The sequence below is a fragment of the Plectropomus leopardus genome, chromosome 18 (genome assembly GCF_026936395.1).
Source record: "Plectropomus leopardus strain MGB_pleo_1.0 chromosome 18, ASM2693639v1, whole genome shotgun sequence".
Classification (NCBI taxonomy): Eukaryota; Metazoa; Chordata; class Actinopteri; order Perciformes; family Serranidae; genus Plectropomus; species Plectropomus leopardus.
The window spans coordinates 19,129,995-19,148,671 of NC_142193.1; the positions used below are offsets into that span (position 1 = coordinate 19,129,995).

General features: G+C 40.2%; 1 protein-coding gene across 1 annotated transcript; it reads left to right on the plus strand.

The window, feature by feature from the left end:
• Positions 1-16,747, plus strand: tfap4 (transcription factor AP-4 (activating enhancer binding protein 4)). Its single transcript, XM_042504199.2, has 7 exons — positions 1-404; positions 7,012-7,177; positions 7,268-7,366; positions 7,476-7,646; positions 8,339-8,488; positions 11,746-11,913; positions 12,658-16,747. The coding sequence occupies exons 1-7, from the start codon at positions 316-318 to the stop codon at positions 12,814-12,816; spliced, it is 1,002 nt and encodes a 333-aa protein (XP_042360133.1). The 5' UTR covers positions 1-315; the 3' UTR covers positions 12,817-16,747.
• Positions 16,748-18,677: the final 1,930 nt, after the last annotated feature.

The following is an 18,677-nucleotide window of genomic DNA, read 5'->3' on the forward strand; positions in this document are numbered from 1 at the left end:
CACACACACGCACACACACACACACACGGTCATGCAGAGGGAGAAGAGAGCAGCAGAGAGGGGAGGGATAGAGAGAGAGAGGTAGAGCGCCACACACAACGAGGGAACCCCATCAGCTGGAAGTCGAGTAACATTACAACTCTCAGCAGCCTCAAACTACTACATTACACAGACGAGGAGGTTCATATCTCCTCTGAGGATTTAACGGGATTTCTGCTCTCTAGCGTCATCATTTTTCTTTTATTCCACGGAGACTGTTTGCTGTTTTAATTATTTTTGAGGAGGAGGAGGGGGGCAAACTGGCGAGAGGCGAGCATGGAGTATTTCATGGTACCAGCTCAGAAGGTGCCCTCCTTGCAACATTTCAGGAAAACGGAGAAAGAAGTGATCGGAGGTCTCTGCAGGTGTGTATACATGTGCTCCGTCCGGCACGCTGCGTTTATTATTATTATAAGCCATCTGTTTGGAGTAGACGCACTTAGCGATGAGGCAACATGCTTGATCTGTTATTGTGTACACGACCCACTCATGGTGAGCTGCGGGCATTAATAAGCATCAAACACTTAAATTAAAATGCGTCCGAGCCATTAAGGGGTCTATGTCAGCTTGCTGCATCCTCCTAGTGATGTTATTTCCTATATTTTGTTGCGAAATCGATGTATTTTGTGGCTAACAAACATAAACCACGTGGTTCCGTGCACACCACGCTGCTACTCCGCTCCAGAGCGCATCCATGCACTATTTATCCTTAAATTACCCCCAGTGTCACCCATGGGTGTTGTGATTTATGTGAGAAGGGGGAAATGTTATGTGTTTGAGTGTCACTCGGTGTGAAAGGATCTGGTTTTGCCGCACACATCGGTGCGGGCTGCTGATTTCGCTCAGCGATCCGAAGTTATTGTGGGTAGTGCGGCCATGCTTGTGGCTTGTGCTAAAAGTGATGAGAGGGGGTCTGGCGTTTGTTTCCTGTTTATGGCGCCCTGTTTTGGTCCACTGCTAACGTGAATGTGCACAGCTGCTGTCTAAATCGCCCCACAGTCGACGTGGCGATAGTTTTGCTGGTGTTTCTGTGCGTCTTTTTCGCGCTAACGAGTCGCCTCCACTGCGTCTTTTCATCCCGCACCTCTGCCATGCTGCCTGCCGCATTGTTATAATGGCGGAGGACACGAAAAGTCTGCTCGGAGCACGGAGGTGGTGTCGGGCACTGTGGCCATAAAGAGGGGTTATTTGGGCTTTGGGGGGACATATTGTCTTCAATGTGTCCAGTAATGATACATTTCACGTCCGCGGAAAGGCAGGAAAAATTAAAAGTGGTGTTATTAATAAGGGGGTGTGTATGTCGCGGAAGGCCCTACGATACGTCCGCAGCCCTGTTTGAAGAGGGAGGCGGAGGGATCTGCTGCTGCTGCTGGCTGTTGGTGGTGACGCGGGCAGTGTGGGAAATGTAGTCTCTCTCTTTTTTTTTTCTTTTTCTTTTTTTGTATTTCTCTTTATATTGGTTTATATGAACACACAAAACAAAGTAAACGACCAAATGAACACGAAGACACTTTGGGCATTGAAAAAATAATAAAATGATTAAATAAATAAAACTAAGTGCTTTAAAAAAACAATTCTGTTCCAGCTGTCATCACGCTGATAAACAAGCTGTAGGAAGATTGCACTTTCAAAAAGGTCATTTTGGAGCCTGTATTTATGATTTATTTATTAGTAGTTTTTACGTTGTTATTATTTAAGGTTTGGTTTTGTAGGTTAATTTTTGTATTTTTTTTGTATGTATTTTTGCACAGGAGCACTTGAATTGTTCTGTCTTTTATCTTCTTGTCATGTATATCCTGTATGTTGTCTGTGGTTTCTGACAACTGTGTTAAATTGATGCCTTGCACTTTGCCCTTTATCCTGCAAACCAAATCTACCTATGGGTGCAAATAAAGTAATCTCATCCTGAACCTGTGATTAAAAATAAAATAAAATAAAATAAAGGTAAAAAAAATAGAATGGCAAGCAAAAATAAGACACATTTTGTTGTTAGTTTAATTTGGATCTAAATTTCACACAGGCCAAATAAACTGGGACATAAAATAAACAGAGCTAAGAAAAGCAACACGAGAATGCCCATACTCAGTAAACAACTAAGTATTTCATGTCCAAAAAGGAGTAGGAGGAAGTGAATACTTATCAAATCCTACCTCTTTTTTTCAATTTTGTTTAAAAAAAAACCCCAAAACTTAATTTTTTAACATGAATATTCCCTATTTCTGCCCCAATATTCAACGTACACATCTTAATCAAATCATTCAATTAATTTACAATTAAATCCATATCATTATTAGTTACTTTATTCTCGATCTGAAAATGATTTTGGTATCCTATTTTTCCTTTTTTTTATGTTTAATGATGTCATATAGTAACTTCCATGCATTTTCAGTATTATTTCTGTTGTCCTCCAGTAGTTTATTGTAATAATCCCTTGTGCTGCTTCGCATCATATTTGTGAGTTTGTTTTTATGTGTCTAATATTTGTGCGGTGCTTCTTCTATTCTTTTGTCTAAAAAAGATTTGATTATTATAATTAAATTATTAATTATAAATTATAAATAGATTTGCAAAATGACAATAGATCAGTGGCCAGTACACAGACGGACATTAATAATATTTATCAGATAAAATGCATAATGAGGCAAATCCAGTTGCAGAAGCTACGCACAGATCAGGTGTATGCAGATGCGTTCCTAGGATTTCAGTTCATTCAGGGCTTTGGCAGGATCCTAATTCTCCCTTGCCACTTATTTTTAATATATAAACTCTATTATTATTATTATTATTTATTTATTTGCTTTTTTAATGTGATTTATAGCCTTATTTATACTCAAAGTACAAATAAGTCCTGGTGTGAATCTTTTTATTTTCATTGTGACTTAGCTAAATATCTGTGCACCCTATCAAGGGCCACATGTGGCACGCAGCTGTCAGCTGAGTATCATTGCTGTATAACTCAAATCTAAGTATACTTGCATGTCTTCCAATCAAAAGCATAAAATGACTGTATTTTCGGTTGATATTCTAACACATAATAAAGAATAATAATCTAATCTTTTTGCATTTAGTTGCAGCCTCAGAACTTATGATTATTTTCATTTTAGTTTAATATGTGATTTAGTCCTAAAACATCAGGAAAAAGTGGAAAAATGCCCATCACTATTTCCTAGAGTCCAATGTGATGTCTGCAAATATTTTGTGCTGCTTGACCAACAGCCCAAAGCCCAAAGATATGTAATTGACCATAATTTATGACAAGGAAAGCAGCTAATTGTAAAATTCAAAATGCTGGAACCATCAAATCTTTGGCTTTTTTTTTTTTTTAAATAACTTAAATGTTATCAGTTTAATAACAATTCATCGACCAATCCTTCAGCTCTGTTTAGTTGTTTCTGTTTTAGGCATTAATTCAACTCTTATTGGGACCCAGTCTGTACTGGTTTGTGTGATATGGTGAAGTCCAGGCCCAGTTGGTCATGTTTTGGCAGTGGATGTGTTTGCTGGATGTGCGGCTGCAGTGTTGCTACTCGCGCGCGCGCGTGTGCGCGCGTGTGTGTGTGTGTGTGTGTGTGTGTGTGTGTGTGTGTGTGTGTGTGTGAGTGTGTGTGTGTGTGTGTGTGTGTGTGTGTGTGTGTGTGTGTGTGTGTGTGTGTGTGTGTGTGTGTTCACGCACACACGCCTTTTCTCATCTGTGTCTGCACAATTGTTCCCAGTGTTTGCACTGAGGCAGCTGAGTCAGTACAGATAAGAGCTTGGCCAGAGAGGGTCCCAGAGATACTGAGCTCGATACAGAGAGGATGTTAGAGGAAGTTCGCTTAGAATTTCCCCTCAACTGAATTACTACATATGGCATATTGTGTCAGTTCACCACAGATTTATATGAAAGGAAATATTAACAGGTTCAGTGCTGCTCTAATTACATCTCAACTGGAGTTATCAGCACTGGTGCCACTGTAAAGAGGCCTTTTCACCACGTGCGGTGCTCGTAAGGTGTCTTGTGAAATGTCAGTTCTGCTTCAATGGCAGGAAACATTCTCGCTCCTTGAGACCTTTCAAAATCATAACTTGAGATTGCATAACAGTACATATTAATGTGTCACTTTAACACCTGTTAAGAAATGTCACAGGGCTAGAAGAGCAGTCCCATTTTGTGTATGCACCAGGACACTTTACAGGCTTCCCACAGTCATGGAAAACCTGGAAAAGTCATGGAATGTCACAATCGAATTTTCCAGACCTGGAAAAGTCGCAGGATTGGTCAAAGTCTTTCACAGTTTTTGGAAAAGTCATGGAATTCCTTTTGTATTATGAAATTGACAGAATAATCCTCGCGGATAACCTGCCACGTAATGTGTAAAATTAACAGCGAATTGATTTTCTGTAGCTGAAGATGTAACGTAGCCCTAATATATGTCAGCGTGTGATATTTTGCTTACCACTGCATATGTTTTGTTATTTTCTCCCGGGGTCCGTCTCTTTTGAATAGAGTTGGAATCTGCCAGGCAAGTAGGGCAAGAAAAAGAAATCCTTATAATGGGTCTTTGAAAAGTCATGGAAAAGTCTTGTAAATTTTGTCCATTAACCCTGACTTAAGCATACAGGGAACTATGGGATCGCAGTCTTGTTTTATGGCAGGGGTCTTCATTGTTTTTCAGGCCAAGGACCCTTTAGCTGAAAGAGAGACGCAGCAGGGACCCCTTATTACATGTGCTGTGTAAAACTGATTTGCACTTGAGATGAATCTCTGAATATTTTTCTCATTTGTGCTTCACCGTTGCTGCAAAGTCAGCAGCAGTTGCAGCATGGCAAGGTGTGACAGCCGTCCGCTCTGCACTTTCGCCTGGGGTTTATGAGGTGGACAGTATGTCATTTTCTTGCTTAAAAAGTTACAGAACACTCCAATTTGGCTCGTAAGTGTCTGTACACTTGGAATTATATATGAGCCAATTGGCCAGTATGCTTTACAATATTAAATAACGGTTCATCTTGGTGTTGTGGATAAGTGCCTCACAGTGATTTGGCGTTAGTTAGCTGACATCGCTCATCCAGAGTTTCCACGAGTCCTTAAAACGTATTAAAAGGCATTGAATTCATGAATCTAAAAATAAGGTTTTAATGGTATTAAGTGTCCTAAATCAGTCTTTTAAAAGTCTTAAATAAAGCTAAGACAGAGGATTTCATGAATCTTTTTCTCACATTGCATTGTAAAATGCTCAAAATCGAGGATTCTTTATTGTCATTCCAGCCACGCGAACAAAATGAACGTCTCGGTGATCATTAAATAATAAACAGAATAAATAAAACCCTAAGCCGGCGAATAAGTAATTAATAAATAAATAAATAGATGAAGTGAGCAGTGCAGTGTAAATTCAACAGTAATATCATAAATAAATACTTTTTTAAATAATATATATACAGTTTACTGAATGCCTCTCTCAGCTCTGTTCTACCCTCATCTCAGCCACAAGACAATATTTTTTAAATCATAATAAACATTTGGGCAAAAATATCCCTGACCCTACATAATTAACATTGGTTTGTCTTTTAAAAAATAATGTATAGACTCATACAGAAATAATCTCTCACAATCATCACTTATGACCCACTATAGGTGTGTGGCAGTGTGTTTGTCTGCAGAGACTTTGCCCTCTGCTTAGGTTTTCTATTTTTTTTTTTAATTTTCTGGATGTTATGGTGTGAACCTCCACAGCGCTCAGATGAGGTCTTTATAAAAAGACCAAGTGCCAAACTGTAAACAGCAGTCGAGACACAAGACTGAAAACAACACAAGTATAGTGAGGCGAAATGCCAAACGAGTAAATTTAGGGTTAGCTTTTACTTTTGCTGGTGAGCGTGTTTACAAACAGTTACCGAAAACCCTGCATAATATAACTTTAATGGTTCGGTAAAAATAAAACCCAACAGCAATGTGTCTTTTAGGGGCAATCCGTAGACCTCAGTGTTTTTTTTTTTTTATTCCTTCAGATAACAAATGATTTCAATAAGACATTTAGTCACTCAGAATCAAAGAGCAAAGAAGTTGGCAGAAATGCTAAAATCTTCCCCGCACAGCGGGGTTGTGATCACAGGAAAACTGTATTTATGTCCAAAGCTTTTGTGGAAAACAACAATTTTACGCCCATCCACTATCAGATGTGGGAGTAGAAAAAAGGCAGATTGAGATTATTTGAGTTCCCAGAAAAGGATATTGAAACAAAAACTAAGGTAGCTTGATGTTGTTTGGCTTTAACCATTAATCTGAGTTAGATACAGTGGTGGACGATGTATTAAATTCCTTTACTAAAGTTAAAGTACTGATACCACACTGTAAAAGTACTCTGTTAGAAGCAGTACAGAAGCCCCGCAATGAAAATTGTCATTAAATAAAATAAAGTAGAACTAGGAACATGTACTTAAAGTATTGACAGTAAAAGCACCTGATGCAGAAAAATCTAAGACAAAATAAACTCAAAATTATTCTAAATACACTAGTAAATGACTGAATTGCTTATCAAAATGTTTGGGATAAATTTCCCATCAATCAGCTAAGTAATTAGTCAACTTAAAGTTTCAGCTGGTCTTGTAAAAACTGTAAAGTTGTAGTTTAAACTGTGCAGTTTAATTTATACCAAAACACACTTTACCAACTGTAAGGTAAGGTCCAACCCGAGAGAGCTTGTCATTTTGTGTTTCTATGGGAATTTCCACAGGCCTTGCAGCTTATTCAGTAAGCCTTTCAAGTTTTTTGAATACTTAAGGTTGTTTTTTTAAAGCAAGTACTACAGTACTTTAAGGCAAGTAATAATTTTACTCAGCAACTTTCGCTTGTATTGGAGTAATGTTTGAACAGGCGTATCTATACTTTGACTTAAGTAATAGCATTGTGTGCTTTGTCCGCCGCTGTCAGGGTGATGAAAGTGTATGTTTTAGTTTGTCCGACTAACTGCTGTCCTCCCCCTCTCCTCCCCGTAGTCTGGCCAACATTCCTCTCACCCCAGAAACAGCTCGGGACCAAGAGAGGCGAATTCGCAGAGAGATTGCCAACAGCAACGAGCGTCGGCGTATGCAGAGCATCAATGCTGGATTCCAGTCACTTAAAACACTCATCCCACACAGCGATGGAGAGAAGCTCAGTAAGGTGGGTCACAGAGAGAGTTTTGAGTTAGGTGATGAGTTAGATGTAGCTGTAAGGGGGCTGTAACATTGTTCTTCTTTTCTTTTTCCCCAGGCTGCCATCCTGCAACAGACAGCGGAGTACATTTTTACTTTGGAGCAGGAGAAGACGCGGCTATTGCAGCAGAACAGTCAGCTCAAACGAATCATTCAAGTAAAGCATCACCGAGCCAAACCTGAAAAAGGCTTCACCTGGATTTTCTGTCCTTCAGTATCATCAGTTCATCTAAAACGGATGTCCAATTTCTGGTTGCTCTCTCTAGGAGTTAAGTGGTTCCTCCCCTAAGAGGAGGCGTGCAGAGGAGAAAGATGAAGGGATCGGCTCACCAGACATCCTGGAGGAGGAGAAGACCGAAGACCTGAGGAGGGAGATGATTGAGTTGAGGCAGCAGCTGGAGAAAGAGCGCTCAGTCAGGATGATGCTGGAAGATCAGGTAAAAGGAACAGCCACGATGTTTGATTTTGGGCTGTCCTAGACGAAAGATGATTGACGTGAAAGATATGTAGCGATATCTTCGGTCACGGCTGTAAAACGGCGGTCCTGTGTCGCACAGTGAGAGAGGTTCAGGGATGGCAGTTGTCCTGGTCTTGCAATCAAAGACAGCCTGGGGTAAAGTTCTGCCAGTGTCAGAAATTTGGGATGACCATCTGACTGTGTGACCGCTGTTACATCCTACATCTGTGAACCAACCAATAGAAATGCAGCATGAAGCACGCACTGATCAGCACGACACTGCTAAATGCTAGTAGATGCTAATAAATACTTTGTGCAAATGTTGAAAAATTGGCGTGCCAAGTTTGCCTCTTTTCCACAGCCAAAGCCGCATCCACATTCTCCTTCTGCTCTTCTTCAGAGTTTTTTCAACAAACATAAACTGCTGCTTTAGTGAGGGCTTGATTCATGTTTGTTTACCTTTTTCTCTCACCACTACAGCAGCGTAGATGGATGACACGCTGACCAAGTTTTGTTCTTGCAAGTTTAATAGATCGATATCGCACACTGCAGCTTGAACTGAACTTATAAGATTGCTAAAATCTCCAGTCTGCAGGAGGCTTCACTTTCAATTTCACGAGTCCAGACAAACACACTGACTAACATCGTTTTATCCCCCGCTCTGTGTGTTAGATGCGTTCACTGGATGCTCAGTTGTACCCAGAGAAACTGAAGGCGATCGCCCAGCAGGTCCAGGAGCACCAGACCCAAACACAGAGCCTTGTCCATCTGCAGCAGCACAAGCAGCTGGAGAGGGATCTAACTCCAGCCCACAGCCCACAGGTTGGAAACATTTGCATAAGAGTCTGACTCACACATAAACAGTGAAATCCTTGGGAGAGTTGCTCTCATGTGCTGATAAATTTCACTTTTTATTTGTCACGGGTTAACTCTCCCAAGTCTGGTGTGCAAAATCTGGTGTTCACATTTCAGGACTAAAGGAATACTTTACACCCCTCCCCCACATTTGATGATGCAAAATTATTTTTAAAATATCTGTTTACAAACTGTCACACAACTCGTTCAGTAGTCAAGTCAATCGATTTTATTTATAAAGCCCATTATCACAAAACACAGTTTGCCTCAGCATATGACATCCTTTACTTAGACCTTTACTTAGACCTTAGACTAAGGAAAAACTCCCCCCCAAAAATCCCTGTAACGGGGGGAAAAATGGAAGAAACCTCAGGAAGAGCAGCTGAGGCCCCACTGACAAAAACGGTATATTTACCTCGCTGGTCTCTGGAGCTGCTGGTCTACCACTGCCTCGATCAGTTAGTTAGTTTGTGTTATTGTGTTATTTTGGTGTTGTAAAAGTTAGTTGGGACCTTTTTTATCAGTGAAATCTGGCTTTGAAGAGAGCATAGATGCGTTTCGCTTTCAATTCAGTAGTAGTCCATGGGAATGGGCTTTTTGTTTGGGAAGTACCAGACATGAAACTAGATAAATGACACTTGGATTATACTGTGCTGGCTGTGTGAGTTTTTAAACAGATTTTCTCATATAGTCTTTTTCTGTTGTTAAACGTGGACTCCTATGACCGCAACCCATCAAGACTTTTCTCTGTTTTTGGATTCTTTGTACACTGTTTTTTCATAAATTCAACTCAAGACATAGATGTAAATATTGGATCTGTCTATGGAATGGCAGAACATATAAGAAAATGTTAAAAGACTTGTGTCATAACAGACTTTATTAGAGCTAAATAGTATTTTTTTAATCTAAAACACACAATTTTCTTGATTGAAAGGAGCAAAAAAAAAAAAGCTTTGGTTTGATCCACATTATGACTTAATTGTGTACCTGTCTGACACTCCCGATGCCATTCTGCAAATCTGCTTTACAGTGTTTCCAGAGGTTTTCAAACAAGCAGACAAACCATGTTTCAGCCCAGTATATTTTGAAAACCAGTTCATTTTGGGCCCGTTGGCCTATATTCATCAGGCAGCTGTCCAAGTTCTCCTCCCCCTTCCTGTTTGTAACCATAACATTTTTCACACTTCAAGAGTCAATCATGTTGAAGCATACTACATTTTAAAATGCTTACACACACACACACACACACACACACACACACATACACACACACACACACACACACACCTCTGAACTAATCTCACAGTGTACAGTAGATGTCACACTGACAGCCTCTTCCATGTCCTGAGTTAGAGCTGTCAGCAGCTAAGACACATTTACAGCGTGTTGAATGAGCAGCTCGCACTTCTTTGTGTTGTGCCTGTCTCCTGCCCTGACAGCCGCAGTATCCTGTTTCTGCAGGCGAACGCTAACTGAACATGATGCCAAATCAATTGGCGGCTGCTGTCTGCCCTCCACTACTTGCGGCAGCTGGGCGCTGGTAGTGAGAGATGATTGATGAGACGCTCTGGGTTAGTCATGTGACACTTTTTGACTCCCCAAGCACATCTGAGCTATATGACCTCAAATCAATATCACTATGAATTGACAAAATTTACCCCAGCACTAAAAAAGTAATGAAAATATTATTAACTCTTGTTAATATATATCTTCTGTTTTACTATAACTAAAAGCTTGATACACCCTAATATCACATTTTAACTTATTCTATTGAAACAGTTACTTGTAAATAAAGGAATTATATATTCATCATATATTATAGTGGCTGACATATTATCTGCCTGGCTGATTAACGGAGCTGATATTTGGCATTTTGCCGATTATCTGTATCACGGTTTTATTTAAATGATCTGATGCAATTTTCATTGAACTACATTTTTAAAAAAGTTGCAGTGAACTTGCTGTATATGATGTTTAAAGGTTCAGTTTTGATTAAACTTTTGCTAAAGGCATTTAAAGTTTTGTATTGGGGTTTGTTATATTCCAAATTCAAAATTTTGACAAATTTTTTCATTGTTATTGTAAATGCATATAAATTCTAAATATTGGTTATCGGTCTCATTAAGAAGTACTAATAATCTGTATCTGTATCGGCCCTGACAGACCAGTGTCAGTTGACCCCTAATATTTTCCATCAAAAACAACACATAGAAAATTGACAAAATTCAACAAAAGGCTCACTAATTAACTTTTTTTCTAGAGCTTTCAACTCTGTCTCAAAGTTAACGGATGGTATAAGTTAGAGAATCACTATTGCCTCATTTCCAATGTGTGGTGCGTCTTAACTCGACACACTTTTGGTACCAAGTCGTTTTCAGTATTTCCTTTTCCACTGCAGATAGAACGCTCTTAGCGTTGGCAAGAAAATGACAGCTGCTTTTATTCACTCTTACACTTTAGTGATTATTGGATCTTAAAGCGTTTAAAAAGATGTTTATGAATTTCAACCAGATTATGTGAACTGCAAATGTTCTATTTCCTCACTTGGGTAAAAAAAAGTGTCAGAGCATCATTCCTGTGTGCTACAGCCTGTTCTTTTTTTGTGCTAAATGATGGAAAATCGGCAAGGTGCGGACGTTCTCTTTGCATTATCGGTGAAGAGAAAAAACAGCAAGCTGAATGGAGCAGTGAGTTTTTGCCATCTGGTAACAACCTCGCTTATATAATAAGGTGCTATCTGCAGTGGAAACACATTTAGAGTTGAGGTACATGTCCGTATGGATTACATACAGTTTTAATAAGGGTACTATACCAAAAGTGTTTGGTGGAAACACGGCTTAAGTGGCATGCCCAAGAGAAATCTGAGCGCCCCCTACTAGCACAATTTCTGCAAAAAACTAACTACCTTCCCAATAAGCTTGGTTTTTAGAGGCAGCTCAGTGAGAAAACGCGTTCCCCAAACATAAGGACTTGATGAAAGCTTCCTAACATCTGGCCTGGTTAATATTAAATGTGCTGCCCATCTGTATTCCCAGTTATGTGTGTTATGGTGCCTGTGTATGTGCGCTATTTTAGCATGTTTGAATTTTAAAATATATTTTTATGGTAGTTTGTGCAGGGCATGATACCTGAGTACCATATGACAGCACTGTACCACTACAGTTTGTTACTGTGTTGTAGTGGTGACATAAGAGTAATGCATAATAATTGCTCCCTTCTACCAGGTGTTGGCCCCGGCTACCCCCCCTGCACCTACACACCATGCCACAGTCATCGTCCCTGCACCTGCCCAGCCTCCCCAGCCCCATCACGTCACCGTGGTAACCATGGGCCCGACATCAGTCATTAACACAGTGTCCACATCTCGACAGAACCTGGACACCATCGTTCAAGTAAGACGGAAGAGGCAGACTTTACATCAGGGATACTCAACTTACTTTGCTTGGGGGGCACTTTTACAAAATGACAGGAGGCCAGGGGCCAGTCGCAGCACCAAACATGTTTCTAGGATTTTAGGACATTTCTCAGATTTTTATGTTTGTGGGATTTCAGGATCTTTCTATGATTTTAGCATGTTTCTAAGATTTAGTACATTTCTCAGATTTTAGGATGTTTCTAGGATTTTAGAATATTTCTAGGATTTTAGGATGTTTTTAGGATTTTAGGACATCTCTCAGATTTTAGGGCATTTCTATGATTTCAGGACATTACTATGATTTTATGGGACATGTCTAGGATTTTGGGACATATCTAGGATTTTAGGATGTTTATGGGATTTTACGGCATGTCTAGGATTTAAGGACAATAGGGGCTTAGCTAGGACCTCTGTCTTGGGGGTGTGGTGGATCCTCCACTGGCACTTTTAATAAACAAACTCTACTTTGATGCTGTTTTATTCACTCTGGCACCTTATGTAAACTTAAAGTACAAAAAAGACTCCCAGCGTGAATCTCTTTTTTTACTGAGAATAAGGAAACGGTTCATGGATCACCTGACACCCTATCAGGGGCCAGATTTGGCCCACGGGTTGTAAGTTGAGTATCACTGCTTTACATGATCCAATCTTGCTAGAAGTTTTCACATCTGAACACTAGAGGGTGCTGTCATCTCTGACATCGCTTGCTTTCTTTCTTCAGGCAATCCAGCACATCGAGGGCACCCAGGGGAAGGCTTGTGTTGGCGAGGAGGAGCAGCGGAGGGCGGTCATTGTCACTTCAGGCCGTGTCCTCTCTGACGCGGCGGGCTCAGACACGGCCTCAAACAGCGACGGGCCCGACGATTGCTCACTGCCCTGAGTTCACCCCCGATGTCTTGTACACCTACATACACGCACACACTTACACAAAAAAGGGCCCAAGCAGACCAGGGCGACAGGAGGCTACAACCCCACAGCACTCTGGACATTAATAGGGCTGGTAGACAGATTGAAGCACTCGTTTTTTTTGTTTTCTTTTCAGTGCACACTCTACATGTTGTACCGTGATAGGCAGCCCGAATAGGTTTACACTTAGACACATTTCTCTGCTTCTCGTCCCCCTGCTCTCTCACACAAACTCGTGTCTGTCCATTAATCTATAGAGAGGCTATTATTAGAGCAGTTACTTCACTGACAGATCTATAAATGCTCCGTCATACTGGATACCAGAATGTCTGCTAAACATCACCAGGACTGTTCTCTTTATTCGGCCATATGACTGACCAACGAAACAGGAGACAAAGCGGTGTGTGGCGTCATCATGGCCCAGAGCAGTTTAGACAAATATCCTTTTAAGCCTCCTTCTCTGAGCTGTTTGTAGAGACATGGTGAGCTAACAAGGCTGTCTAAAAGTTTTTAGGCTTCTGGCTGGAAGAATAATGTTTTTATTCTTGTGAAGTCTAGTTTTTCATGTTTTGTTTCTGTAAGGCTCCCTCAGCCAGCTAGTTAAAGTGACTCTACTGGAAATGCACACACATACACACAAAAAAAAAGAAGCACCACAATAACGGGATTTAAAAGCAGTTTTCTTGGCTGACAGGTGCTTGTAGGAAATGAAGTGCAGCTCAGGAGGAGAGAGTGCGCTTACTGGTTCACAGCTCTATTCTTTTTGTTTGTTTGTTTGTCGCCTTTTTTTTTTTTTTTTTTTTTTTACTGGGCTGGGTTCCCAGTAATCCCATACATGTATTTGGCATGTTCTTGTTTTTACTCATGGCTTGACAAAAAATATTGATGCTTTGACATTTCTTGACACCCTCCCCTTTTGAATATAAAAGCACCTGGCTTGTTAAATAAGCTAATCTGTGGGCACTCTTTAGTAATTCCCACTGGTTCTGGTGTGTGTGTGTTTGTCCCACTGAGCGTAGTGGTGTCCCAGACTCTGGCAGTCTGCAGCAGCACCCCTTTCGCCTTGAAATTATGTGTATGTGCGCATAACACTCACATATACAAATACAACTGACATACAATCATTCATTTGCTTAATCCTAAGGGCTGGCTTTGTTTAGCCCTTAACAGTCTCTTGTCCAAATGTTGGGACATTTATCAAAGCAGTGTATACTTCAATTATGAGGAAAATGCCCAGTGAAGTTGTCTGAATGTGCCACACATGCTCTATGCATTTCCTTAGATTTGTCCTTGTGCGCTTTTTGTGTAGCTTTCTTCACTATTTAGCCGTTTCTGCTTCGATCACGCTCTTAATGTTTTTGGCTGGAACGGTTGGTTGACAAGACGGACTTTAAGACATGTAGCTGAGAGAGGCAGCAGCTTACCTTACTAAAAGCCCATGGGTGCAGTGAGGCACTGTGAAGCCAGCCTTAACACAGCCGCCAGGGTCTGAGTGATGTACCTGAACACTTGATCTGGGCCGTTTGGTGGCCACTGGAATCCCTCTGCTTTCCCCCCCTTGCCTGTCCAAACAGGCTTGTAAACACCTGGGGTGTGTAAGAATTAGGGCTGGGCAATATGGAGAAAATCAAATATGATGATATTTTTTTTTCCAAATACTCAATACTGTGGGATTGACTATTGGTGCTTTCTCAAAATTAGGGCTTTCCTGAATAGAGTGCTCCAGGAAAGAGTTTTAAAGCCCAGGAATTAGTTAATATTTCATCACTTCCTGTTCCCTCATCTCAAAGAAATGCCCAACTCAATGACAGCTTTTATGTCCTTAAAGAGTAACTAAACCCCCAAACCACCCTTTTTGGTCAGTTGAAAAAATGGATATTTAGGAGTGTTAGTGATTGATTCAGGTCCAACTCTTGACATCTGAATGTAAAGTATTACAATTATACATATTGTGTAAAAATATGCATAGTGGCTGTCCTCTTAAGGTTGAAAACTGGGGACAGGAAGGTGCTGTGGATCAAGAGGTGGCACGATTAGGTAACTTGGTGTGTCTTAGCCCCCTCCCAGCCCTGCCCAATATAGAGACTTTTTACACATTCCAGGGAGGAGACTTAAGCCAAAAGTGTGGGGTTTATTTACTCATTAAAAAGGCCGTTGCTAACAATTGGCTAAATGAAACTTTAAATGCCATGTTATCTTTCAAAACTGTTAGGATGTTGGACGTGTTAGACATCTTGCGAGCACATCTGTAAGCCCGTCACAGGTGATCAAACTGCCCCCAGTTTCAGTGACATTAGATGAGAGAGAGTCAGAAGTTTAAATGCAAAAACAGAGTTTAAATGTCCTTATCTTAGGATAACTATAGATAATAAATGTTGGATTACTATTTCTCAATTTAAGGGCTATTTGGGGTTGGATTCATATATATTCAAAAAAACTTTTGAATAGTGATTTGACATTGATTACCACAGCAATATTTACACAATGAGATGTTTGATAAGAATTGAGAGCGATGTGTTTTATTGACTTAGTGGGTAAATAATACAACTGCTAGAAAAGTCTGCTAGAATAGGAAAATTACAGCACTTTACTGTAACACAATATCCAAAATCTACGAAGAGATCTGCACCATATCACTGTATCGATATAATAGAGATATATTGCCCAGCCCTAGTTAGAATATATATTCCCAGTTATTTTGTCTTTTACTTTTTTGTTGTTATTATGAACAGGTTGCTGGTTTACTAATTACATTCAAGCGCTCCTGATTTTTTTTTCTCCCTTAGTATCTCAAAATGTATTTGAATACTGACTCCTGGTTGGATTTACATGTATATTTGCAGCTGTTGGCCCCTTCGTGTGCACTATTAAAGCCAGATGTGTGGTGGGAAAAAAAATTCCACATTGAAATGTTGACATTCCATAACATTTTACTCATCTTTCCCTGTCAGGTTACTTTTCAAAAGTGAACCTGATTTATTTAGAGATTCGAGTTACATTTAGTGCTTTTGACACATCACTGCTATTTTATAATTGCATTTAGGGACAAACACTTTATTAGAGTCACCTGCATCGATGCATAGATGGAGCTTTGAACTGCTGGACAGATATTGTGTTCGATTGAACGCACCTCATCTATCATGATTCATGTCATGGAAATGCCCTTTAAAGAAATATTGATGTCAGCTGCTCTGAAACGAGTGACGTGTCTGTCAGATTAAATCATGGGACAATTTCCCAGCACCTATCACTATAGGAAGGGGATTCCTGGATATCGAAAACGTGTTTTTGCAAGCTTTTGCTTTTTCCTCCGAGTATCTGCATTTGATAGTTTTCTGCTGAATACCGGAACTGTTTTATTTCCATCTGTTTTACACTCTGTCCTGTGTGTGTTATGTGGACATATCAGATTGTCAGATGAGTGGGGTGGGCCTGGGGATCAGTAAATGGGGTCAAGATTACAAAGCACTTACTGTACTATACTGGAGTCCGCCTCTTTGTTATGTATAAAGGGGCATCTCCTCAGCTGAAGCTCTTGAGGTTATGAGTAAAAGCCGCACAGCTGTGTATCCCCCTTTCCCTCCTTGTCCACACCTACATCTTGTCTTGTTTGCCCTTTGCATTTTTTTAATTTTATTTTTTGCAAAATCCTTTACGCTGTTTTTGTTTATCTATTGTCAATATCTCTTGTCTCCCTTCACATTTCACAGCTCCCTCCTCTCCCTCTCTTTTTGTCTGTTCTCTGTAACCTTTTTTTTTTGTTAGACCTGTCGGTTCATATGGTCATCAAGAAGCTATTTTGTGTCTTTGTTTTGTTTTTAAGAGAAATGTTTTGGGGATAAAGAGGCTTGTGCCTTTGTAAAGACAGAATAATAAAGTTTGTACTTTGTTTTTTACGCATTGGGCCTAGTGTGTGTGTCTTTTTTTTCCATTTTCTCTCAAAATATTGACTGTTCTGAGGTACAAACACATATTATAGCACAAAATAATGACACAACAGATGAATCTGTCTCCTCTACAGCTCTGGTTGGCCATTAGTCAAGCCATACCGCTGATGCACAAGTGTCCGTTCATGATTGGTGGCTGGGATTTTGAATCCCCTCCCTCTCTTGCTCAACAGCTCATTGCTAAATTAAGATCAACCACCTTCTCCATGACAGTTAAAACGTACACGAGGGACAGTAGGTGGCATCTCTTGCCATCATCCCCTGACATGCATTCATTCATCCCAGGCCTCTTGTTCACACCCTCACACATTCATTCAGAAATACCTCTGGTTTTTGTGTCCACAGCAGCTCAATCATTCCTGATTTTTAGTAATCTATTGCAATGTGCAGTAACTGTTAATAAGCGTAGAGTAAGTGGCCAAGACCCCAACAATTAATTGCATTATTGAAGCGCAATTTTTTTGTCAAAGTAACTAACTGGAACAATATTTTCAAAATTAGTCCAGTATGGAGTGTGAGCACTGCAGCTGGCAGCAGCACCACAGACTAATGTAACCACTCAGGGCATTTTTGCACAGTCAATGTATATCCATTAAAATGCTTGCTTTTTTTGCATCTGACAGGATCAAGTTATTGTTATAAGTGTCTGACAACTTTTGGAAAGAAGGTCAAGAGGACATTGGCAAAAGATGCTTGGAAGACGCCGGATTTTGGTTACTAGACGTTGTTGCAATTGAATTTTGAATTTTGGTCACCCAACCTCACAACCGAAATTCAACCAAATATCCATGTTTTTTGCCAGCTGGACAGTGATGTGAGGTATTGAGGAGGCCTCATGTCAAGTAAGAGTTGTTCTTATTGGACATTAAGACAGACATCCAAAGCTCCACTGTAGTTTGTGTTAATAAGCAAAGGTGTTACAGTGCACTTTTTGTGGTTTACAGACAAACTTAAATAAGTCTGTAATAGCACAAAATAAACCTTTAGACATTAAGTAGTGTAGCTACTGTTATGCTTTTACTTTCCATTGCCAGTGATAGCAACATCAAAGCCACAGCTAACAGCACACTTTGAAAAAGACAGCGGCTGATGCCAGTGCCTGTCATCTGTAATTAACAAAGAATTAATGTTCCCTAGAATTCATAAAAGCTCATCAAACGCACAGATTTCCTCATAAACAAATCTACTCAGCCACATCCCACCACCAGTGAAGTTCCTTAGGATTAAGGCAGTTTTACGCACCAAAATGAACATGCTGTATTGTTTGGACACGCTTCCTGAATCATTTGGGATGGACATGCTCGAGTAAGAAACTCCTGCCATATTTGGGGATTAATTTACAGTTGAGATGTTGATTCCCAAGGAACTGTGAGATTATGTTCAGCACAGTGTGTCTGCTTGAGTGTGATAAAGCAGTAATCCGCCTAGCGTTTAGCTGTGTTAGGGATTCTAGGTTGACTCGGGGGTCTGCATGTTCCAGACATGCCCTCTCTTCAGCTCTCATCCCTCTGCTGTCACACACACAGTCTTATGATGATTATTTCCCAATGTGGCAGCCAAGTGAGCATTGTGTCTTCCTTACCACGTTGAGAGGGTTGACAGCTCAGTTACTTTATGTACATTTAGTTTTTGGGGACTGAAGGTGGTAAAGTTGTTACAGCCATTTGATCGTTCCTTGTTTGATGAAGCAGCCTCATTGTGAAAGATTGGATTCCTTTTTTTTCATCATCAGTTTGCAGGAAAGTAATGTTCCTTTTCAGTCTGATTAGGTGAAGTTACTGACCCTAAAAACTCAAGGCAATGCAGCTTCAGAAAACACGTGCAAATGGATGAAACAAAAAAACTGAGAAAATGTTCACTAATTTGACAGTACTTGTGCAGCATTTAG